This window comes from Carcharodon carcharias, chromosome 25, assembly GCF_017639515.1.
Source record: "Carcharodon carcharias isolate sCarCar2 chromosome 25, sCarCar2.pri, whole genome shotgun sequence".
Lineage (NCBI taxonomy): Eukaryota > Metazoa > Chordata > Chondrichthyes > Lamniformes > Lamnidae > Carcharodon > Carcharodon carcharias.
In genome coordinates, this window is record NC_054491.1 from 19,960,905 (window position 1) to 19,986,030 (window position 25,126).

At 46.7% G+C, this 25,126-nt stretch overlaps 1 protein-coding gene across 1 annotated transcript; it reads left to right on the forward strand.

The window, feature by feature from the left end:
* The first annotated feature begins 1,046 nt into the window (after positions 1-1,046).
* On the forward strand, positions 1,047-24,340 carry scn2b (sodium channel, voltage-gated, type II, beta). The gene is made up of 5 exons (XM_041174492.1): positions 1,047-1,140; positions 11,295-11,461; positions 15,007-15,217; positions 23,225-23,420; positions 23,989-24,340. The coding sequence occupies exons 1-5, from the start codon at positions 1,062-1,064 to the stop codon at positions 23,996-23,998; spliced, it is 663 nt and encodes a 220-aa protein (XP_041030426.1). The 5' UTR covers positions 1,047-1,061; the 3' UTR covers positions 23,999-24,340.
* Positions 24,341-25,126: the final 786 nt, after the last annotated feature.

The window sequence follows — 25,126 nt, forward strand, 5'->3', positions numbered from 1 at the left end:
CGCAGGCAACCCTGCCCTTGGTAATGGCCGCATCCAGATGAGAAGAAGGAGGGCCCATCGCAGGTCGGCACAGGGCCAGGAAGGTCAAGGGCCAAACAGCAAAGAGCAGCGGGGCCTCTAGAAGGTCAAGATGCTGGTGAACAGGGTGCACTGCACCGGTAAGCGTTGACCTGAACATGGGTATATCGTAGGTGGTGTTCTTATCTAGAGATGAAGGGGAAGGCAATGCCGGAGCCTCCCTCGCATGTCCCGCTAGCTCCTCCAGCACGAGCCGTGACTGTAAGGACTCTGGAGCAGCAATGCAGGGCTCCTGGCCTGCAATGAGGGAATGGTTGACCCAGTGCCATTTAAATATGGTGCCAGGACCTCCAACCCCCATGAGGCAACAAGATTTACCGTGCTCTTTGCGGACGCATAGCTAAAGGGGTGAACCGTGGACGATCACGTGTGTTCAGCCATCCTGCCGCCCTGCGGGAACCATGCCGACTTTCCTGCCCACCACCGGACTTGGACTCCAGAATGGAAGATTCTACCGTGTTTCTGCTCCACAAGAGCCTCTCCCTCATCCCCTCTTCATCTCACCCTATCAGCATATTCCTCTATTCCTCAATGTCTGGCTTACCCTTAGAGGCATCTATAATACACGTTGAATGGTTAATTTCCTGATTATCCCTCACAGCCCAAATAAGGGGATAAGAATGTGGAGGGATAACTAATTCTAGCGCCCAGTAAGAGGGCTTCTATTCAATAGCAGCGCCAGTTTGCAGATTCTGGTGATTTGCTCTCTATTGTGGTTAATATTTTTACCCCCCACCCCCGCCACTCCTCCTTCCCCCCCACCCCCCGACCCCCAAGTCGCAGCATATTCATTTCTCACTAATGATACTCATCCCAGACCGCTCAGCTCCTCCAAAGCACAGAATGAGCCCCTTTCCATTCCAGTATTCGCAGTTCCAGCCATATTAAACCTCGCTCAGTCCGCTTTGCCAGCCCTGGGAGAGTTCTGTACCTCCCTTCCTCATCGACACCTCCTTCCTGCCTTTTTCCCGGGGAAATTCGCAATGAAACTTCATGTCAGACCGGTTCTTCCTCGCCCACATTCCGCCTTGCTGGGGCTGATGCTCCTGTCCAGCGGCTGGGGTAAGTTGCATTTTTTTTTTCGCCAGATTTTTCGTTTGAAGGAAAACAAAGGTTTGGTGGGGGGAGGGAGAGAAAGAGAGAGAGAGGGGGGCGGGGGGCGAGGCTGAATCAGGATGAACCTGCCAAAACGCAGAGCTTGCCACATTTTTCGTTCATTTTACAGAGAAAAATAAAGAAAAGGACCTGATCTCATATTGGATTACCAGTTATTGAATGTGTGAAGGACCCTGCTGTATAAATTGGAATTTCTAACCAGATTCATATTGGCTGTTCCCACAATATTTATGTTATTTTTTTGTTTTACACAGACTGATATTTGTCAAGACAGATTTTGTGGACTTCGTGTCCTTTCATTGATGTAAACCAACTCACGCAGATTGTTTATTTTTTTTATTATATATATATATGTACACACACACACATCTTACAGGGTGAAATGGAGTGCTTGCTCTCTCCCAGGCTGCTTACTGGGTGTGTCAAAATGTCCTCTTCACCAGATGTATTTTACCCTTGTCACAAATCTTCACACGTCTTCCTCAGGGAAACGTATATTGTGCTGCAGCCAGCTGGTGTTCAAAGGAATCCCCTAGTTCTCATTGTTTGTTTTCCCTCAATTAATATTCTCTTAACTCAATAGAATTCTCAATGGGGTAATTTTAAAAAAAAAGAATTCCTATCGGCGAAAATCTGAAATTAAAATGTGAAAATGCTGGAAACACACCCAAGAACTAGTCAATGTCTGCAGAGAGAAGGAGAGAGGAAAAAGACTAGTTAATGTATCAGATTGAGAGCCTTCCTCAGAATTGGTCCAGAGGAGAAAGGCCTTGTGATATAAACAAGGAAGAGGGGCAACCAGGGCAAGATTTCTAGAGGCAACGCTGCATTTGGCAGCCTGTAAAGAGCCTCACTATCCTTGCCAATCTAGCTTGCTCCATTATTTTGGATGGTGGCTGTTCTCCTGTGGAAGGATCACACCTGATCCACCCCAGCGATCGGAAACTGATGTAGAGCTCCATGGGGAAGGTTTGAAAACACCATGGCATTGAAAATATACAGTATCTGTGGCCCAAGTGAAAATCTGTCAATATATTGGGCCTTGCTAGAGGGAGTGAGAGTGGGAGCAGAAATATCACAAATCTAGCAGCCACATGGAGTATGATCAAAGAATGAGAAACTTAGGAGAATGGAGACCAAAAACACTAATCTGATATTTGTATTATACTGAATGGTTATCATAGAATCTTACAGCACAGAAGAAGGCCATTCAACCCATCTCATGTATGCTGGCTCTTTGAAAGAACTATTCAATTACTTCAACTCTCCTGCTCTTTTCACATAGCCCTGATTTCTTTTTCTTTTCAAGTATCTATGCAATCCCCATTTGAAAGCTGCTGTTAAAACTGTTCACCACTTTTTCAGGCAGCACGTTCCAAATGACAAGTCCCTTCATAAAATAGTTATCCTCATCTCTTCTCTAGTTATTTCACTAATTACCATAAATCTGGTCACCGACCCAGTGGAAACAGTGTCTCAGTATTTGCCCTATTAAAACCTCTCTTCACCTTGAACACCCCAATTATCCCTATCTCTGTAATCACCTCCAGCACCACAACCCTCTGAGATTTCTGTGCTTCCCCAGTTCTGACCTATTGCACACACCAGTTTTCATCGCTCCAACTCTGGTGTCTGTGCCTTCAGTTCTGGGTGTTAAACTCTGGAATTCACTCCCTGAACCTTTCTGCCTCTCTACCACATTTCCTTCCTTTAAGACACTGATCAGTTAGTTAGTCTACAAAATTACCCACTGTGATTTACCCCCAACAAATATCACCCAGTGACTTGACTAAATGAACCCAAATCAGCCTACATGGTCTTATAAGTGTGTTAAACATTAAAGTCTAAATTCTGAAGCAATATAAAAATGTAGATATAAATAATAGATCTTTAACAATCCTATGTGAAAAATCTGGCTCCATAACAACATGATAATCTAGTTACGCTGAATATCATTCATTCTCACATGTCAGTCTAGTAGCATTCTCTTGCCTCTGAGTCAGAAGATTGTGGGTTCAAGTCCCACTCCAGAGACTTGACCACATAATCCAGGCTGATGCTCCACTGCGATACTGAGGGAGTGCTGCAGTGTTAGAGGTGCCATCGTTTGAATGAGATGTTAAACAGTGGCCCTGTCTGCTCTTCAGGTGAATGTAAAGATCCCATTGAACTATTTTGAAGAAGAGCAGGGGCGTTCTCCCCACTGTCCTGGCCATTATTTATCTCTCAATGAACACCAGTAAAATAGATTATCAGGTCATTATCACATTGCTCTGTGCTTGCTGTGTGCAAATTGGCTACCATTCACCACAACAGTAATTGGACTTCAAATGTACTTTATTGGCGATAAAGCACTTTGGGACATCCTGCGGCTGTGAAAGACACTATATAAATACAGAATCCCAGAAGTTAATACTAACCCCATCTGATGGACTGGATGAGTAGTTGCAACTCTGAATTATGTGGCTACAATTCCTGATACACTGAGTTTGAAATGGACATGAGTTACATTTAAGGTTGAATAATCTCCATTGTGGGAATGTCATCTTCACAAGGAGCTCAGCTGTTCAAGAAAAAGGCCCACCACCACTTGCTATGGGCAATAAACGCTGATCAAGTTTAATTTTTTAAAAGAGGATCTAAATAAAAAGTTACAACAAAATTGTACATTGACTACAATCCATATCACAAATTTTAATCATTCAATAATCCAATGAGAAAATGAATCCAAGTTGCTATTTTCAGTAAAGCATATTAGCTTTTGTATTAATTATGGGAGTAGAATATTTTCTCAATTGCAGTTCTGATTGGTAAATCTTTCAAGAACGCAGAAAACGCAGAATAAAAATTAGGCATTTAAACAGTGGCTTGGTAGTACAGAGCTTGAATCAGGCTGAAAAAAAGAGACATGCTGTCAAAGCTTTTCATCTTGGACTCATCAGGACAAATGTAGGAATGTCAAATTTCAAACAATCACAACAATGTATGCTGCAAGAGAAAAGGGTGCTGATTGGTTGGCAAGTCGTCATGGGTTGGCCAAAGCATTGCCACGGAGAAAGCAACAGGGAACTATAAGCTCCCTATATTCCTAATTAGGCCAATCACTGTTGACTTGCCAACCAATCAGCACCCTTTTCTCCTGAGGTATAAATTGTTATGATAATTTGAAATTTGGCATTCTTGTGTTTGTCCTGATGAGTGCAAGATGAAATACTTCGACAACATGTCTCTTTTCAACAATATCCAAATTAGGCATTTAGCGATCAATCACAACTCTTTCCACAGTTCAAACGGGTCAATATTAGTCCTTCACTCCCTTCCTGGGGGTAACCTGATCTATCGATATCTCTCTAACCTTCAATAACTCCCTTCTCAGAACTTAACCTGATCCATTGATATCTCTGTAACCCTCAGCCAATGATGATCCATTTCCTTTCTGATGTTATCCCTCTGACCCATAATTTCTCTGCCAGTCTGTTGCACACACTCACCACCCCATGAGGGGATTGAACCTGCTCTAATCTTCTTCACTGACACCATGCTGCTCGGGTCACTTACAACAGAGGTCGGAAATTGTGACGTTCTTCAACTCTACACCAGCATCCTTGTTGATTGAGCTACTGAATGACAGTATACCTCAGGGAAAACCTGTGGCACAGTTTCTTGCATTTAGCAACAACAATTTGCATTTATATAGCCTCTAGTAAAACATCACAGGAGTTTATTCAATGTTATTGACACCAAACTAAAGGTGAAGATGTTAGGAACGTTGGTCAAAGCAGTAGATTTTAAGCTTCTTGAAAGAGCAGAGAGATGGAAAGGTGTAGGGAGGGTATTCCAGAGCTTAAGATCCAGGCAGCTGAAATCATGGTCATCAACAAAAATTGGATCTGCACAAGAGGCCAGAGTTGAAGGAAAACAGATACCTTGGAGAGTTATGGGGCTAGAGGAAGTTACAGAGAAAGAGAGGCCATGGAGGGATTTCAACACATGGATGAGAAGTTTAAACTTGAAGTATTTTTGAGGCAGTGTAGGTCAGCACTTTACTCTGTATCCAACCCCTTTGGAATTGTTTGATTGGCTAATGTGGCAGAGGTGGGGCAGCAACAATTGATCTCGGCACTTCTGCATTAATGAAGGTGAAAAGTCAACCCTGGATCCACTGAGCCCTCTCCTACTGAAAGGCTTTGCTTCAAGATGGGATCTAGCTTGGTGATACCCCCACATTGGAAGTTCCTGTTGCCACTCATTATCCATTCTCACACATGAGTATGGCTATTTGAATGAGGCACTGGAAGGTGGATATTTCCTGTGGCATGTTGCCCCATGAAAAGCTGGACTCGAGAAGAGGGGATAAACTTGTCAGTGTAGATGTTTTAGAGAAGGTGCTAGACCTCATTTCATCATTCGCAAAAATTAGTAACAACAAAAGAATTGAGAGACACATGGGGCCCAGCTGTTTTCTTGATTTGTTCCTGGTAATGTGGGTGTTGCTGGCAGGGCCAGCATTTGTCACCCACCCTTAATTCCACATTGCTGAAGTTCACATAAACCAGACCAAGTAAGGACAGCAGATTTCCTTCTGGAGATTAGTGAATCACATGGATATTTATGGCAATCAATGATAGTTCCATGACTATTATTGAGACTACCTTTCAATTCCAGATTTTAAAAAAAAATTAATTGAATTTAAATTCCACCAGTTGCCATGGTGGGATTTGAACCTGTGTCCCAAGAACATTACCCTGGACCATGGGTTTACTAGCCCAGTGAATCCACTCTCTCCTCCCTAAACTCTCACTCCCTCCATCCAAGATGCATTGCAGGAATTCACCAAGGTTCCTTAGGCAGCACCTTCCAAACCCACAATCACTACCACCTAGAAGGACAAGGGCAGCGGACACATGGGAACACCACCACCTGGAAGTTCCCCTCCAAGTCACTCACCATCCTGACTTGGAAATATATCACCGTTCCTTCACTGTCACAGGGTCAAAATCCTGGAACTCCCTTCCTAACAGCACTGTGGGTGTACCTACACCACATGTACTGCAGCGGTTCAGGAAGGGGGCTCACCACCACCTTCTCAAAGGCAGTTAGGGATGGGCAACAAATGCTGGTCTAAGCCACACATCCCATGAATGAATAACAAAAAAAACCCCAACCACACTCTCACACCCTCCCTCACTCCCTCACCCACACTCATTCACTCCCTTCCCAGGCTCACTTCATCCCACAACCACTTACCCTCCCTTGCTTCATCTCCAACACTTGCTCACTCCTTCCCCCAGGCTCTCTCCCTCTATTTTATACCACCATTCACTTCATCCTTAAGTCTCATGCATTCTACCTCCTCCACTCCACTCACACTCCCTCACTCCCTCTTTGACCCCAGCTGAAGTTAGTTAAAGTAAAGCTCCCTCAACATTTGCCCTGTGACACACTTCCATTGAAGATACGGTAAGGTTAGATATAGAATAAAGCTCCATCTGCACTATCCAATAGAATGATAGAATAGAACAGCACAGAAGGAGGTCATTCGACCAGCCATGACAAAGAACAATCTAGGTAGTCCCAATGCCCTTTCTTTCCTCATATCCTTGCAATGTTTATTCCCCTTCAGGTTTATCCAATTCCCTTTTTGAAGGCTACTATTAAATCCACACATATAAATCTATATATAAATCTAAATCTAAATCTATATCCACCATTCTATTGGACAGTGTCTACTTGGGAATTGAGAGTTTTAAATTTAAAGGATAGATTTTCATTGGATGAAAACAGATTTAAATCCCCATCACACCTTCCCAGAGAAGAGTTAGTGGTCTTTAAAATGATGAAAGGATTGATAGGATCAACATAGAGAAGATATTTCCACCTGTGGGGGAGATCAGAACTATGGGCCATCAATATACAACAGTCTCAAATCAATCCAAGACGAAATTCAGGAGAAACTTCTTTAGCCAGAGATTGATGAGAATGTGGAACTCGCTACCACAGGGAGTGATGAGATGAATGGTATGAGATACATTTAAGAGGAATCTCGACAAACAGTTGAGGGAGAACAGAACAGAAGGATATGCTGATTGCGTTAGATGAAGCAGGATGGAAGGAGGCTGCTCTGGAGCAGAAACACCGGCTTGAGCAGCGCCCTAACCCTGGGCCATTTCTGTGCTTTGAATATATTGTAATATATGTTAGATACAGAGTAAAGCTCCCTCGAAGTTCATCAAACATCCTCAGGACAGGTACAGCACGGGATTAGATACAAAATAAAGCTCCATCTACACAGTCTCCCTCAAACACTCCCAGGACAGGTACAGCACGGGGTTAGATACAGATTAAATCTCCCTCTACACTGTACCATTCAAACATCCCAGGAGAGGTATAGCACAGAGTTAGATACAGAGTAAAGCTCCCTCTACACTGTCCCCATCAAACACTTTCACGACAGAAACAGCACCGAGTTAGATACAGAGTAAAGCTCCCTCTACACTTTCCCATTAAACACTCCCAGGGCAGGTACAGCACGGGGTTCGATACAGAGTAAAGCTCCCTCTACACCGTCCCCATCAAACACTCCCAGGACAGGTACAGCACGGGGTTAGATACAGAGTAAAGCTCCCTATACACTATCCCCATTAAACACTCCCAGGGCAGGTACAGCACGGAGTTAGACACAGAGTAAAGCTCCCTCTACACTGTCCCCATCAAACACTTTCACGACAGAAACAGCACCGAGTTAGATACAGAGTAAAGCTCCCTCTACACTTTCCCATTAAACACTCCCAGGACAGGTACAGCACAGGGTTAGATACAGAGTAAAGCTCCCTCTACACTGTCCCCATCAAACACTCCCAGGACAGGTACAGCACGGGGTTCGATACAGAGTAAATCTCCCTCTACACTGTCCCCATCAAACACTCCCAGGGCAGGTACAGCACGGGGTTAGATACAGAGTAAATCTCCCTCTACACTGTCCCCATCAAACACTCCCAGGGCAGGTACAGCACAGGGTTAGATACAGAGTAAAGCTCCCTCTACACTGTCCCCATCAAACACTCCCAGGACAGGTACAGCACGGGGTTCGATACAGAGTAAATCTCCCTCTACACTGTCCCCATCAAACACTCCCAGGGCAGGTACAGCACGGGGTTAGATACAGATTAAATCTCCCTCTGCACTGTCCCCATCAAACACTCCCAGGGCAGGTACAGCACGGAGTTAGACACAGAGTAAAGCTCCCCCTACACTTTCCCATTAAACACTCCCAGGGCAGGTATAGCATGGAGTTAGATACAGAGTAAAGCTCCCTCTACACTGTCCCCATCAAACACTCCTAAGCAGGTATAGCATGGAGTTAGATACAGAGTAAAGCTCCCTCTACACTGTCCCAATTAAACACTCCCAGGACAGGTACAGCATGGGGTTAGATACAGAATAAAGCTCCCTCTACACTGTCCCCATCAAACACTCCCAGGGCAGGTATAGCACGGAGTTAGATGCAGAGTAAAGCTCCCTCTACACTGTTCCCATCAAACACTCCCAGGACAGGTACAGCATGGAGTTAGATGCAGAGTAAAGCTCCCTCTACACTGTTCCCATCAAACACTCCCAGGACAGGTACAGCATGGGGTTAGAAACAGAGTAAAGCTCCCTCTACACTGTCCCCATCAAACACTCCCAGGGCAGGTATAGCACGGAGTTAGATGCAGAGTAAAGCTCCCTCTACACTGTCCCCATCAAACACTCCCAGGGCAGGTACAGCACGGAGTTAGACACAGAGTAAAGCTCCCTCTACACTGTCCCCATCAAACACTCCCAGGACAGGTACAGCACAGGGTTAGATACAGAGTAAAGCTCCCTCTACACTGTCCCCATCAAACACTCCCAGGACAGGTACAGCATGGGGTTAGATACAGAGTAAAGCTCCCTCCACACCGTCCCCATCAAACACTCCCAGGACAGGTACAGCACGGAGTTAGACACAGAGTAAAGCTCCCTCCACACCGTCCCCATCAAACACTCCCAGGACAGGTACAGCACGAGGTTAGATACAGAGTAAAGCACCCCCTACACTGTCCCCATCAAACACTCCCAGGACAGGTACAGCACGAGGTTAGATACAGAGTAAAGCTCCCTCTACACTGTCCCCATCAAACACTCCCAGGACAGGTACAGCACGGGGTTAGATACAGTAAGCCTAGATTTTATACTGAAGCCTCTGGAATGCGTCTCTCTGTCAGGGAATTCTGTGAAACATATGAATGAGCAAACGCCAGTGGGAGACCTTGCATGCCGATTGTCGATCAATAGATTACTGCAACAAGACTAAATGATTTGTTAACCCTTTCTTCGGTATTCCTCTACTTACCTTAGCCGAGTAACTTCACCTGTCATTTCATTTAACCAGATAGGCAAGTGAGAAATTAATTCTTTCAACTTGCTTTAGTTTCTCATTGAGGCTGAAATGGAGCAGGCAGGAGAAAGATCAAGATGAAGTCAGCTGGCTTTCAGTGTAGATTTCTGGGAAGAAGGATTTCTGATTCACCATTTTTAACTCATTCCTTTTGGTCCAGTCACCACAGATTGAGGAGAGCGATGTGATTTTATACTTTGGCGTATCTCATTCAGTCATGTTGAGCTGGCTTCCTCTTTGCCCATTGACTCTTGGGATCTGAGGTGTTGAAAGTGTCCGTGTGCTTTCAAGGAAAATAAATACAATTGGTTCTAACCCTAGGCCAGCTCCATGCTGCCTGACATGGTTAGACCATTATCCGAGGCCTTTTAGGGCACCAACTTTCCTCCATGGGCTAGCCAAAAGATTTTTATACCAGGGCGGTGTGATGAGAATTCATAGCTCCAACACCCAGCTGATTAAGGACGTTCTTACTTCTTAACAGTAACCTTCACAGATGGCGTGATTCCAGTTCATCCAAAGTCTTGTAATCTTTTACTATCTTTAGGGTAACTGAGCATCGAGGAATGCAGGAACCTCTTTCTAACTTCTCCGGGAGGAAGAAAAGATCCTTTCTGAAGCTCTGTTTATTGGAGTGTTGCAAATTAACCAGCACACGCCGACAGACAGGACGCGATTCCTTTTCATGTTTTTTTTTTGGAATGGAATCCTGCTCCTTTGCAGTATCCCTTGGGATAGGCCCAACTTAGTATTATTCAATAACAGTCTTGCAGAGTCAGCACTCGAGCCCAGCTGCATCGCCCCCTGATTGATGCAGTGTTTGGAAATATAGATTTTTTTTTACAGATCCTTTAAGCACAGCAATATGCAAATAAAGCTGCAGAGGGTAAAGGCACAACTGCATGATGACAGCAGCACTGAAGCTGGTGCAGGTTGGGCAGTTGAAGAGAAGGATGTACCATCGAAGCAACTTATCAATGGGGAGTTCTGTTATCAGGACCCTGCTGAAGGAGGGAGGTCTTGTCAACAGGACCCTTTTGAACAAGTTAGCTTTGCTAAAACTCTCCCTCCACTTTTAAAGGTGCTTCTTAAAAGCTACCTCGACAGCTAAGCTTTAGTTCGCTTGTCCTAATGATTTCCTTATGCAGCTCAGTTTTGTTCGATAATCGCTCCTGTGAAGCAACCTTAGAATGTTTTACTACATTAAAGGCACCATATAAATACAAGTTGTTTTCCTGCCATGGGGACTACCTTTAAACCGGGGGTGTCAGCTTGGTGACTTTTTGTAAAGAGGGAGGTTTCACCCTCAGTCTCCCCTGTATCGGGGAGGGGCAGGTGGATACGATCATCCCTGACAGTGTTGTTTAGAACACATATTAAGAGGGTAAGGCATGTCTTTGTTGGTCTCTATTCTCCTTAACGGTCCAGGAGATGTGTGTCTTGGTGGCCTGGGCTTTAGGGTCAGATTTTAAGACTAGGATTAATTAAGATACTTACGTTTTTACACCTCCAAATTTGAAAGGACATCCACCACCTCATCATTAATTAGCTTGGATCTCAAATTTCTTTCTCAGGACTGAGAAAAGTGTCCTTATTTTACAGTTGTGGGACAGGCCATCTGACATTTTCAATGCTTTGGTTCCTGACAGTGTCTTTCCCACACTTTCCCCAATCTTTTTAGTCCACCTTGGTTCCAGTATGGAAGTTATGGTCTCACCGTACATCATCAAGCTGAATGGTACATCAGCCAAACTGACCTGCACCTTCAACTCTTGCTATGATGTCAATGAAAAGCGTTTCTCTTTAAATTGGACCTATTTTGAATGTGACAACTGCACTGAAGATCTGGTAAGTGTTTTGCTTTTTGCTTCATGTTTTAATTTGGGAAGTGCAAGATGTTTCTTTTTGGAAGAGTGTTCTCTTTGCAAACTACCACCCATCTCTAACTTCCCTTGTCTCTCCAAAGTCATTGAAGGTGTTGGCACCTCCCAAATCCCTGTCCATCTTTCTGTAACTCCGTGCATGAATCTCTCTGATTGGGTTTCTGCCACGACACTGAATCAGTCCATATCAAAGCCACAAATGATATCCAACATTACTCTGATCATGGTAAACTATCCTCCTTCTCTTTCTCCACCTATCTGCAGCCTTTGACCACATCTCTCCTCCGTCATCCAGTTGTGTGGGACGGCTCTCCACAGGTTCAACTCTCTAACCGTATCTAACCATAGCCAAAGCCTCTCCTGCAATGATTTCTCCTCCTGCTCTTGCAGCATTTCCTCTGGAATCTCACAAGGATCTATCTTTGTCGCTCTCCTGTCCCCCTCTACATGCTTTCCCTTGGTGACATCATCCAAAAACACAACATTAGGTTCCATGTTTATGCTGGCAACACAGAGCTCTGCCTCAGCACTATCTCTCTCAGCCACTGATTTGTCAGACTTCTTATCCGGCATCCAGTGAAGAATGAGCCAAACTTTTCTCTAAACAGCATTGGAAAGAGTGAAGTTATTGCCCACAAATCCAAACCAGTCTTCATCTTTTGCCAGAAACTCTGTTCCCCTGTCATTGGCTGCAACTCTCCCTCTGGCCACTGCCTGAGGCTGAACCAGACTGTTGACAACCCCATTGTCCTTTGTGACCCTGAGCCCCATATCCTCCATTGCAAAAAATACCTACTTCCACCTCCATTGCATCATTCGTCTCCTCCCCTGTTTAAGCTCATCAGGTCAAACATGAGCAAGGAAAACTCCAGCTGATTACCACGTACCACACCCCCAACCCACACCACCCCCCCCTGCTCTATGTTGGACATCACTTGGAGAAAGCACTGAGGGTGGCAAAGGCACAGAATGTACTCTGGTTGGGGGACTTCAATGTCTGTCACCAAGTGTGGCTCGGTAGCATCACTACAGACCAAGCTGGCCGAGTCTTAAAGGACACAGCTGCTAGACTGGGTCTGCGGCAGGTGGTGAGGGAACCAATAAGGGGGAAAAATATACTTGACCTCATCCTCACCAGCCTGCCTGCTGCAGATGCATCTGTCCATGACAGTATCGGTAGGAGTGACCACCGCACAGTCGTTGTGGAGACGAAGTTCTGTCTTCACATTGAGGATGCCCCCCATCGTGTTGTGTGGCACTACCACCGTGCCAACTGGGATAGATTTTGAACAGATCTAGCAACTCAAGACTGGGTAACCATGAGGCGCTGTGGGCCATCAGCAACAGCAGAATTGTACTCAACCACAATCTGTAACCTCATGGCTCAGCATCTTCCCCACTCTACCATTATCATCAAGCCAGGGGATCAACCCTGGTTCAATGAAGAGTGCAGGAGGGCATGCCAGAAGCAGAACCAGACATACCTAAAAATGAGGTGTTAACCTGGTGAAGCTACAACACAGTACTGCTTGCGTGCCAAACAGCATAAGCAGCAAATGATAGACAGAACTAAACGATTTCACAACCAACGGATCAGATCTAAGCTCTGCAGTCCTGCCACATCCAGTTGTGAATGGTGGTGGACAATTAAGCAACTCCCTAGAGGAGGAGGCTCCACAAATATCCCCATCCTCAATGATGGGGGAGCCCAGCACAGCAGTGCAAAAGATGAGCCTGAAGCATTCGCAATAATTTTCAGCCAGAAGTGCTGAGTGGATGATCCATCTCAGCCTCCACCAGAGGTCCCCAGCATCACAGATCACAGATGCCAGTCTTCAGCCAATTCAATTCAATCCAGGTGATATCAAGGGGAGATGGTGGCATGGTGGTATTGTCATTGGGCCAGTAATCCAGAGACCCAGGGTAATGCTCTGGGGACCCAGATTTAAATCCCACCACAGCAGATGGTGGAATTTGAATTCAATAAAAAAAATCTGGAATAAGCCTAATGATGACCATGAATCGATTGTCATAAAAGCCCATTTGATCCACTAATGTCCTTTAGGAAAGGAAATCTGCTGTCCTTACCTGGTCTACTACAGACCTATAGCAATGTGACTCTTAAATGGCCTAACTAGCCACTCAGTTCTCAAGGGCAATTAGGGATGGGCAATAAATACTGGTCTGGGCAGTGATGCCCACATCCAGTCAGTGGATAAAAAAGCTGCTGCTGAAATTCTTATTCATGCCTTTGTTACTGCTAACCTCACACATTCAACTTTCTGTAAACTTCAGCTGATGCAACTGTTTTGTAACTCCCATTCACTCTTTACCTGTGTGCTCACTGACCTAAAATGGCTCCTGATCCAGCAGCTCCTCAATTTTAAAATTCTCATCCTAGTGAGCAAATCCCTCCATCCCTTCTGATTTTGACAATGCTTCCGGCATTTCTGTACTCTTCCAATTCAGGCCTCTTGTGCACTCCTTACTCCTTTCAGATCACCAATGATCTTGCCTGGGCCCTTAGCTGTGGAATTCCCCCCACACCTCTGCCCTTCAACCACTCTCTCCTCCTCTCAGACACTCTTTAAAACCTTTCTGTCCAAGTTTTTTATTATCAGCCCTAATATCTCCTTCTTTACCTTGGGATTATCTTTGCCTTGATAATGCCCCTGCAAAGTGCTTTGGCTAGTGTTTACTACCTTGAAGCTATATAAATGCAAGTTCTTGTTGTTGACTGCAAGCAACATAGCAGCATGTTGAATTCAGGCTGTTTAAACTGTGTGACGATATGGTGGCTCAGCATGAAGGGCTTGATGCAATTGGACAAATGAAGCGGGGGGGGGTGCGTTATGGTCATCTTAGTAGCTAGCTACACAACGTCATTGACAGATCTCAGAGCAGACCATAACTTGTCTGTCAGAAACAATAGTTTGCATTTACGTAGCACCTTTAACATAGGGAAATGCCACAAGACATTTGACAGGAGAGTTATCAAACAAAATTTAGCACCGAGCCACATAAGGCAATATTAGGACAGGTGACCAAAAGCTTGGTCAAACAGGTAGGTTTTAAGGAGTGTCTTAAAAGAGGAGCAGGTGGAGAGGGAATTCCAGAGGTTAAGGCCTCAGGAGCTGAAAACACAGTCATCAGTGACAATGTAATTAAATTTGGGAATGTTCAATCGGCCAGAATTGAAGGAGCACAGAGATCTCGGAAGATTGTAGGGCTGGAGGAGATTACAGAGATAGGAAGTGTGAGGCTGTGGACGGATTTGAAAACAAGGATGAGAATTTTTCTTGCCTCACTGGGAGCCAGTGCATGCCCAGGGGCACAGGCGCAGTGGGTGAACAGGAGTTGGTGCAAGTTAGGGTATGGGTAGCAGAGTTTTGGATGAGGTCAGACAGATGTTGGGTTAGAAAAAGACGAAGCGATGAATCGATGAGTTTAACAAACCCCCCCGCCCCCCAACACAAACATTTACCTTTCTCTCTTTTCCTTTCCCTGTAGTTTGTCCAGTTTCGGCGCAAGGTCATCATACCCAGAAATGACCGCTTTTCAGGCAGGGTGGAGTGGTCAGGGAACCTCAAAAAGAACGATGTGTCGGTCACTATTCACGACATCCAGCTCGGTGATGAAGGCTTTTACAACTGTTCTGTGTTAAACCCTCCTGACAGACACAACGGATGGGGATTAATCTACCTGAGAGTGGTCACAGAAGGTATTGTAAGATAATATTGTTGTCTAAGTCACTTTATCTCCAGTCTTTGGCATGCCTGCCCAGCCCCTGTCTATGATTTTCCATTGCATTTTCTCTCTGTTTGCCACTATTTCTGTTCCTTTGTATCCTGTAATTGGTCTTCTTCCGCACCCCCCACCACTGACTAACCACCTGTCGAAACCAAATTTGGACTTAGTGCCATTTTATAATTGATTAAATGATTCTTGAAGAGATAAAGAAAATTAAAACAAATTTGAACATTCTATAATGCCTCCATGAAGCAGCACAGGCGATGTTTGGCAGGAAGATGAGAAAATTGCCTCTGGGTTGGAGCCTGCATCACTCCCTGACTGATAGGAAGAAGGTCTCTTTTTGATGGCTGCAGGATGAAACGGGTTCCATCCTTGTGTTTCAAGGCTCTCCTGGCCAGCCTCCAAACTTCCACCTGCCATAAACTTGAGTTCATCCAAAAGGGCCGCTGCCTGTATCCTAACACACCAAGGGCGGAACATTCCGTGCCCGCTGGCGCCGGGCGTGATAGGTGGCGTGAGCGGACAGCATGACACGATCGGTTTCACAACAGCAGGAAGGCAGGGTCGCGGTTGTCCGCTCAGCCCACTGACAGTGGGCCACGTTTCCCGCCAGCGGTCATCGGGAACCTCATTGTAACACGTCAGCAAATCATTATCAGGCCGTCCCACCAGGCTCAGCGACCCCCGCTGGATCATCCATCCACGTCGGCAGGAAAGCACGCTGGCGTGTTTCACAACGGCACAGGGTGACATGCACTTGGCGGCCTTTGCTTTGGGTGAACTGGAGGTGAGTGAACAGCAACGTTCTGTAGAGCTAGCTAGGGTTGCCTGTTGCTTTGCAGGCTTCAGGGATGCCGGGGTAGGAGTTAAGTGCCACCCTGCCCGACCAGTGGTAGGGAGGGGGATCAGGGGGCAAGTGTAGCCCCTGTCTTTGAGGCGACTTTTGAGGGTGAGGGGGAGCGGGGGGGGCAAGTGTAGCCTTGCCGATGAGGCGACTGGTGAGGGCGGACAAGTGCAGCCTTGCCATTGAATGTAGCGCACAAACATTCAGGGTGGGGGGTAGGGTGGGTGAGGGAAGTGGCCAAGCATTCGGGAAACCTGTAGAAAGTGACTATTCCTCTGCAACTGAGACAGTTCAGATGCAGCCACATTGATATGACTGTGGTCGGGCTCCTATCTTATCTGCCCACTCAAGCAACTCAGAGGCATCAAAGTGCCACCAAGTTCTGCAGAGCTCCCTCCCCACCCCAACCTCCTCCCCACCCCCACCCACGCACCCACCCACCTCCCCAGCACAGACTGCAAATTCATAAGCACTTGAGTGGACTGCAGAGCAGTTGGACTGCACACGTTGTACAATCTCCTTGCTAGAGCTGGCCATGGAGCAGTCACTGCTGGAGGGCATCACAGCCTCTTGTAATGTCAGCATTCTGGTTTGGACCAGTCTCCCCTAAGGTTGCAGCTGACAGGGCACCATGCAGCGCACTAAGTGGCGCTATCCAAGTGGTGACCAGCACTCTCCAGGAAGTGTTAAGGGGCTGTCACACTTAACCGGGACAGGTTCCTAGTACACCCATGCTAACCACGTGCCTCCCTCTTTCATGCTGCAGGAGTACATCAGGATCATGGAGCCTGGTGAACTAGCTGTGTGCCTGATGGCCTACAGAATGCGGAGATGACGGAGGAGAGAGCGACTGAGTCTCCTAGCTGTGCAGAGGCAGGAGCAGCAACCTCAGGAAGAAGGGGACAGCTGGGGCTCCTGCACACGCCACCGAAGAGCCACAGTGAGCTGTCGCTATTCAGTGCCTAGTGCCTCCCAGGGTCCATAGAGGCCACCTTTCATTCCTGTGATGACTGAGAACCAGTGTCTCAGAGACTGCGCATATCCAGGGAACTGGTCACTCACATCTGCCACCTGCTGCAGGATTTGGCACAATGGGGACATGGAGGGCATCCACTGCCAGTGGCTGTGAAAGTGACAGCGGCGCTCAATTTCTATGCAGTGCCTTCTTTCACAGCTCCACAGGTGACCTCAGCGGGATCTCTCGATCCTCCATCCACAAATGCATCGATGAGGCCATCTTCGGGAGTGCACACAACTTTGTACATTTCTCCCAGGACCAGGACAGCCAGGATGCAAGAGTAATCGGATTCACCCAGATCTTGGGTTTCCCACAGGTGCAGGGTGCAATAGATTGCACTCATGTGGTGCTCAGATCTCCGTCACAATACACGATGGACTACATCAACTGCAAGGACTTCAGTTCGCAGAATGTGCAGCTGGTGTGCAACCACCAGAAACACATCCTGCAGGAGTATGCACGGTTTCCAGGAAGTGTGCACGACTCCTACATCCTCAGTCAGTCTTCCAGTGTCCATAGAAGCTGCAGGGATGGCTTGTTGGGGACAAGGGCTACCCACAGAAGCCGTGGCTGATGACACCCGGCGGCGGCCTCAGACTGCAGCAGAGCGACTCTATAATGAGGCTCATGCTGCAACTCGCAACTAGGTGGAGCAGACCATCGGGATGCTGAAGATGAGGTTCCGGTGCCTGGACTGGTCTGGTGGAGCCCTGCAATACAGTCTACAGAAGGCGTCACACATCATCATCATCTGCTGTGCCTTTTACAACCTGGCGCTGCAATGGGGAGAGAAGCTGGCTGAGGAGGAGATGGAGGAGCTGCATAACTCATCTGATGAGGAGGACACCGATGAGGGTGAGGGGATCCTTGGAGGCGGCGATGACAGGAATGAGGCCCTCACACTGGCTAAATGAGGCAGGCATGCACGGGAGGACCTCATAGCTGCCAGATTTGTGGAGGATGATGATGACATGCAGTGAGGTGACCCCAAAGCTCCTCACATCACATCTGTGAATGTTTGACTCCAATCTGGCTTATGGCAGTGTGAATACCCTCTTGTGAGAATGCTCCTGTCATGGAGATGCAGTGGAGGCCCTAATAGTCGCTCGATTGCAGGAGGAGAATGATGACATGCATTGAGGACACCCCATAAATCTTCACATAGCCTCAGAATGTCTGACTCCTGTCTGGCCGAGGGCAGCTTGCTAGCGCTCCGCGATCAGGGTCATATCACAGAGACGGAGCCATGAAACTTTAGAAGCATCTGATGCTTTGTCTGCCTTCAGCACCTGAACCCTTTAGGAGTTAGAGCACAGATTCAGTGGTCACAGCTAATGAAGATATGGGAGCCACCCCCTCCATAAAGGTGCAGAGAGCACACCGAGAGAATGTGAGAACTCTGTGGCGCCTGCCCACCACATTCTGACAGCAATGTCAAGCACCACTGAGGTACAGACAACAGTAATGTGTTCAGGGAGTGTGAGGCCAGATTATCACTTTGGTCTGAAGGCTGCACAAAGCACAGGGAAGAGGCCCTGGACTGAGACACCTGCCTTTATCTTGTGCAGAAAGGTTTCACATCTGAGTGATAAGAACACTGCTCATCAGAACAAGGAGCTAGAGGCAGGGAGATATTCTTGGGAGTTTATTGACAATAGCGAACAGTATGTACAAGTGATTAACATTCGTGCCCGGGCTGTGCAACGAATTCTCCTTAACTTTCCTAGCCCTGCTGCTACGTCTTGGTGCTCCCTGGACATCCACAGTGGAGATGGGGGCAGCCTGCTGACTGCAACACCCTGTCTGTGATGACTTTGGCAGGTGTTCTCTGGAGGGCCAAGACTTCGAGGGTCCCAGCCTGCTTTCGGGATCCTGCTGTGTGGCAGTGGCACCCTCCTTGGCCTGTGGAGCTGCAGCTGCTGAGGTCACAGGAAGAGGGGAGTTGGATGGGTCAGACACTCTTGGAGTCACCTGGATTGATGGGCACAGAGTTTGTACCTGAGGATCCTCCTCCCTGTGGGTGCCCAGGGGCTCCAGGCTGACTCCTTAAGGAGCAGGGGTAGCTGGAATGAGATCGAGCTTCCCTAAACCCCTCTCGCGTACACACTACTGGAGACCAACTATGGCATCAGTGATGGAGTTAAGCCCACGCAGCAGCACAGGAGCGACATCCTGGACCAAGGTCTCCATGGTGGCCGCCATCCTGCCAGTGTTGACCATTGCAATGCCGGCGCTATCATCTCAGCCTGAAGGTGGACGGATTCCTCCATCGTGCCTTGCAATCTGAGGAGCGCAGCGGACATCCCTTCCTGATGTTCCCGAGCTTGCCTTTGCAGCTCCAGCATCTGTAAGATGACCAAGTCCAGAGGCTTATCATCTGATTCGGACTCAGTAACTTTCTGGCCTCTAGCAGTCCTCGAGTGCCAGACACCTGGGGAAGTCCCTGCTTCTGCCTACTGTGGATCAGACACTGTGATGTGCTCACCAGATTGTGATCCTGGGGCTACTCTAAAGCTAGGTCCCACCAGGGTGTATGTGTCTGCACTGGTGGAGGGTGTGGGCGAGTGCTGTGACGGGACTTTAGGGAGGGTGCCTTCAGATTCCTCTTCAGCAGTTTCTTTAGGGCTTGATTGGAGGCCCTGGGCCATGGACTCTGTCAGCTGTTTCCCAGATGTGCCTGCGGAAGCAAGGAGAGGTAATTAGTGCATGGCAGTGGCCTATGAAACAGGATCCATCATTCACAGCATGGTTGTCTGATGGATATTGCACTGCTGGACCCTCACTTGGTGGAGCAGCGCCGACCTCACTGTCAGCTCAGGAACAGTCCAGATCCTCGCCGGCCAGCTGGATGGCTCTGTTTTTAAAGTCCTTGAGGACCTTCATTTTGGGCATTCCTCCACCAGCCTGCACTCTCTCTGTCTTGTTGTGTGCCAGCTTGTCCTGCATAACTAGAGATGGAGAAAGTGTGAGCAGGACGCCTGCCGGGCCAGATGACAAGTATGCCTGGCCTGTGTGGGTGGTGAGTGGTCCCATGGATGGGATGAGGACAATGACAGTGAGTGTGAGAGAGTGAATGGTGATGTCCCTTGAACTGGCAGTGAGTGAAGGCCCTGTGGATGTGTGATGGGTTTGTGAGTGCGTGAGTTGAGTGATGAGATGAGTGAATTAACTTGACGGAGCAGAGGGGATCATTCATCCTCTTGCGACACTGGGTTGCTGTCCTCTTTTGCAGAGCGTTGGCACTGACCACTGCTGCCACCACCTCCCAAGCCATGTTAGTGCTGTTGCTGCCCATCCTGCAGCCAGAGTGGGGGTAGAGGACATCCCAGCAGGACTCCACGGCATCCAAAATCATTTGAGGGACACATCGCTGAACCTGGGGGCTGCGATCGTCTTCAGTTTCTGGCCATGTCTTCCGTGCAGCAGTGGTGAGCTGGAAGCAATGAAACATGGCGCCTGGCATGATGCAGCAGTGCGGTGATGGTGGGCGGGCGAATGAGAGCCCGCTTCACCATGGAAATGGCATGTTTTCCGGGAATGCATAAATAATGAGGCGGGTCTGGGATGACATGATGTGAAAAACTCCCATCGCAGCCGATGGGTAAAACATTGTTTTAGTGTAAATTTGGGAAAATTCCGCCCCAGGTCCCTTTCATCTATCACTCCCATGTTCATTGACCTGCACTGGTTCCTGGTCTGGTAATAACCTCAGTTTAAAATTCTCATCCTTGTTTTTATATCTCCCCCTATTTCTGCAACCTCCTCTATCCCTGAGATCTCTCCACCCCTCCAGTTCTGGACTTTTTCATTCCTGATTTCCTTCACTCCACCATTGGTGGCTGTGCCTTTAGCTGCCTAGGCCCTAAGGTCTGGAATTCCCTCCCTAAACATCTCTACCTTCTCCTCCTTCTTTAGGACATTGCTTAAAATCTACCTCTTTGACCAAGCTTTTGATCATCTGTCCTAATATCTCCTTATGTGCCTTGGTATCAAATTCTGAGTGACAGTTTTCTTCCTCAGAGAGCAGTGGAGGCTCAAGGGTGGGTTAGATAGATTTTTGATAGACAAGAGAGTCAAGGGTCATGGGGACAGACAGGAAAGTGGAGTTGAGACCACAACCAGATCAGCCATGATCTTAATGAATGGTGGAGCAGGTTCAAATGGCCAAATGGCCTACTACTGCTCCCAAGTCCTATGTTCCTATGAAGCATTTTGGGACATTTTACTATGCTAAGTGCAAGGTGACATGTGGCCCCAACTTCAATATTTACTCTCTTTTTCGCTGCGCACAGCCTTTTCATTTCAATGCGTGGTACCGTTGAAAACTGAAGTAGGGAAGTTATGCTTCAGTTATACAGGGCATTGGTGAGACAACATCTGAAGTACTGTGTACAGTATTGGTCTCCTTATTTAAGGATGGTTGTAAATGCATTAGAAGCAGTTCAGAGAAGGTTCACCAGATTAATACCTGGAATTAGATGGTTGTCTAATGAGGAAAGGCTGCACAGGCTGGGCTTGTATCCACTGGAGTTTAGAAGAGTGAGGGGCAACTTGATTGAAACATATAAGATCCTGAGGGTCTTGATAGGGTGGATGTGGAGAGGATGTTTCCTCTTGTGGGAGAATCCAGAACTACGGGCCACTGTTTAAAAACAAGGGGTCCCCATTTAGGACCAGAAAAGTATGAGGTAATGCATTTGGGAAGGACAAACGAAGCAAGAGAATACTCAATAAACGGGAAGTTATTGAGAGGGGTTGAGAAAGCTAGAGACCTTGAAGTGCATGTCCACAGGTCCTTGAAGGTGGCAGAACAGGTGGATAAGGTGGTCAAGAAAGCATATGGAATGCTTTCCTTTATTGGAAGAGGTATTGAATTCAAAAGTAGGGATGTAATGATAGAACTATATAAAATGCTGGTTAGGCCACAGTTGGAACTTTGTGTACAATTCTGGTCACCACATTATAGGAAGGACATAATTGCTCTGAAGAGAGTGCAGAGGAGATTTGCAAGAATGTTGCCAGGGCTTGAAAATTACAGCTATGAGGAGAGATTGGATAGGCTGTGGTTGTTTTCCTTAGAACACAGGAGGCTAATGAGTGACCTAATTGAGGCGTACAAAATTATGAATGGCCTAGATAGGGTTGACAGGAAAGATTTGTTTCCCCAAGCTGAGGGGTCAATTAACAGGGGGCATAGATTTAAGATGATTGGCAGAAGGGTTAGAGGGGACATTTTCACCCAGAGGGCTGTGGGCATCTGGAATTCACTGCCTAAGTTGGTGGTTGAGGCTGAAACGCTCAATTCATTTAAAAGGTACCTGGGTCTGCACCTGAAGTGCTTTAACCTGCAAGGCTACAGACCTGGTGCTGGAAAGTGGGATTAAAATGAGGGGCTAGTTTCTTTTTCATCTTTTTGGCTTGCACAGACATGATGGAGTGAATAGCTTCTTTCTGCACCATAATTTTTCCATGGTTCTATAGTTCTATGACAGAGACGAGGTGAATTTTTTTCCTCTCAGAGGGTAGTGAGTCTTTGGAACTCTCTGCCTCATAAGGCGGTGGACGAAGAGTCTTTGAATATTTTTAAGACAGAGCTAGATAGATTCTTGATCATTTGGGGGGTGGGGTAGGTGGGAATGTGGAGTTGAGGTTGCCATGGTCAGCCACGATCTCATTAAATGGTGGAGCAGGCTCGAGGGACCAAGTGGCCTACTCCTGCTCCTAATTTGTATGTTTGGATGTTATATTTTTTGCATGGGTGCACATGTACATTACCATTAAAGCAGCAAATTGGAACATTCTGGTTTGCTGTGCACCCATGCTCTGTAGAGGAAACATTGACCTCAACTCCGTTTCTGGGGTAGTTCCATTCTGCAGCATGGAACATACCATAATTTATTACAAACTGTCACTGTAAGGGGTCACGGTGATGGCATTCCTAACTGACATACTGCTGTGGACAAAATCCCCACAAAATGCCCATATTTAAACATTTAATATAATGTCTATTTGTTCCTATGTTCAGTTATTTCCTCCAAAAGTATACATTTAGAACAAGACTCCCTCCGTACATGAAGGAGACTACTCTGCATCATGTGATGTTTTTCTTTCAGTTCCCCCTGAACGTGACTCCACGGTCGCTGTGATTATAGGAGCATCAGTCGGGGGGTTTCTGGCTGTCGTCATTCTGATCTTAGTGATTGTGAAGTGTGTGAGGAGGAAAAAGAAACAAGATCACCAATCTGAAGATCAGAAAACCGAAGAGGAAGGAAAAACAGATGGCGAAGGCAATCAGGAAGAAGATGGAAAGTAAGGATTTCTGTCAGACCCAACTATAGCTCATAGTGTCAGCTGTGGCTCAGTGGGCATCACTCATCTCTGAGTCAGAAAGTTTGTGGGTTCATGACCCACTTTAGAGTCTTGAGCACAAAACCTAGGCTGACCCTCTCACTGCAGTCCTGAGGGAGTGCTGCGTTGCCAGAGGTGTGTTTACTGGATGAGATGTTAAAGCAAGACCCTGTCTACCCTATCAGGTGGACGTTAAAAGATCCTAGGGGCATTAGTTCAATGAATAGCAGGGAATTGCTCCCGAGCAACCTGAGCCAGTATTTGTCCCTCAAACAACATCAATAGAAAACAGTTTGGCCACTGTTGCAATTTGTGGGAGCTTGATTTGAAAGGTGCTATATCAATACAATCTTGTTCATTCCTTCCTGTAACCAAAGGAGACCAATGATGCTAAGCCTGAGAGATCAGAAAGCAGAGTGGAAGAAGCAGGAAAACTAATGTAAACTGAATTACTTGGAGTTAAGATTCCTGGCGTTGAGATTCAACTTCATGCACGTTTTTTGCTCCAATCATATTTCCATTTTTGCAGGCAACACTAAACAATCGGCAGGAACAGTGAGAAAAGGTTGAGGCTGATGATGATTTGCCTCTGGCAAGAACTGTTGGTCTTCGTGCTTCGTGGGATATTAACGACTCGTCTCCGTGTTCAACCCATGCCTCTTCACATTAAACATGAGCGCTGAGATGATTCTGCTGTGCCGTGAAACCGTGCTAGCTTCGTCGTGCATGCCATCATACCTCCAAACCGTGCGCAGGTGTAATGCTAAAACATGGCAGCGCCCAACGTGAGCACAAGCTTCACACCATCGCTGTATCATAATAGTGTGCTAAATTTTAACTAGGGTTGTTAATTGTGCATGTTTTAATTGAGCAGCAATGATTAGGCCGTACATTGCAGATAAAAATAGTGCACACCCAGGCTGATTGCTGCATGGCTTTCTAAATCATTGGTGGGGTCATATTAACCTAACTCACCTGGCGGGATTCCCACCGGGTGTAAAGCTGGTTTTACATCCCACTTAACATTATCCTCCATTAACTTCAACAGGGAGGAAAATCAGGCAAGCTGTAAAGCCAGCATTACTTTCGAAGTGGTGAAAAGCTAGAAGCAATGGAGGTCCAAAGAGACTTGGGGGTCCAGGTACATAGATCATTAAAATGTTGTGAACAGGTACAGAAAATGACGAGAAAGATAAATAGAATGTTGGCCTTTATATCTAGAGAGGCAGAATACAAGGAATAGAAGTCATATTTCAGCTATACAAATCCCTGGTTAGATCACACCTGGAGCAGTGTGTGTGGTTCTGGGCTTTGTCTTAGGCTGGATATTAGTCTTGGAGAGAGTGCAGTATAGATTACCAGAATGAAACCTGGACTCTAAGGGTCAAGTCACAAGGAGAGATTGCACAGACTAGGATTGTATTTCCTGAAATTTAGAAGGTTAAGAAGTGACCTGATCAAAGTTCTCACGATTGGGTATAGATAGAGAGAAACTCTGTCACTTTTCACTTGCTGGGGAGTCTAGGGCTTTTAATTGAAAAATCAAAGCCAGACCTTTCAGGAGTGAAACTGGGAAGCAATTCTACACACAATGGGTGGTGGAAGTTTGGAACTCTCTTCTGCAAATGGCAATTAATGCTAGATCAATTGTTAATTTTAAATCTGAG

Bases quoted from the DNA above. Each gene is read 5' to 3' on its own strand.
- scn2b (XM_041174492.1), top strand. From the start codon at position 1,062: ATGAAACTTCATGTCAGACCGGTTCTTCCTCGCCCACATTCCGCCTTG. The intron at 11,462-15,006 runs GTAAGTGTTTTG...CTTTCCCTGTAG, and splicing joins ACAACTGCACTGAAGATCTG to TTTGTCCAGTTTCGGCGCAA. The intron at 15,218-23,224 runs GTATTGTAAGAT...TTTTTCTTTCAG, and splicing joins CCTGAGAGTGGTCACAGAAG to TTCCCCCTGAACGTGACTCC.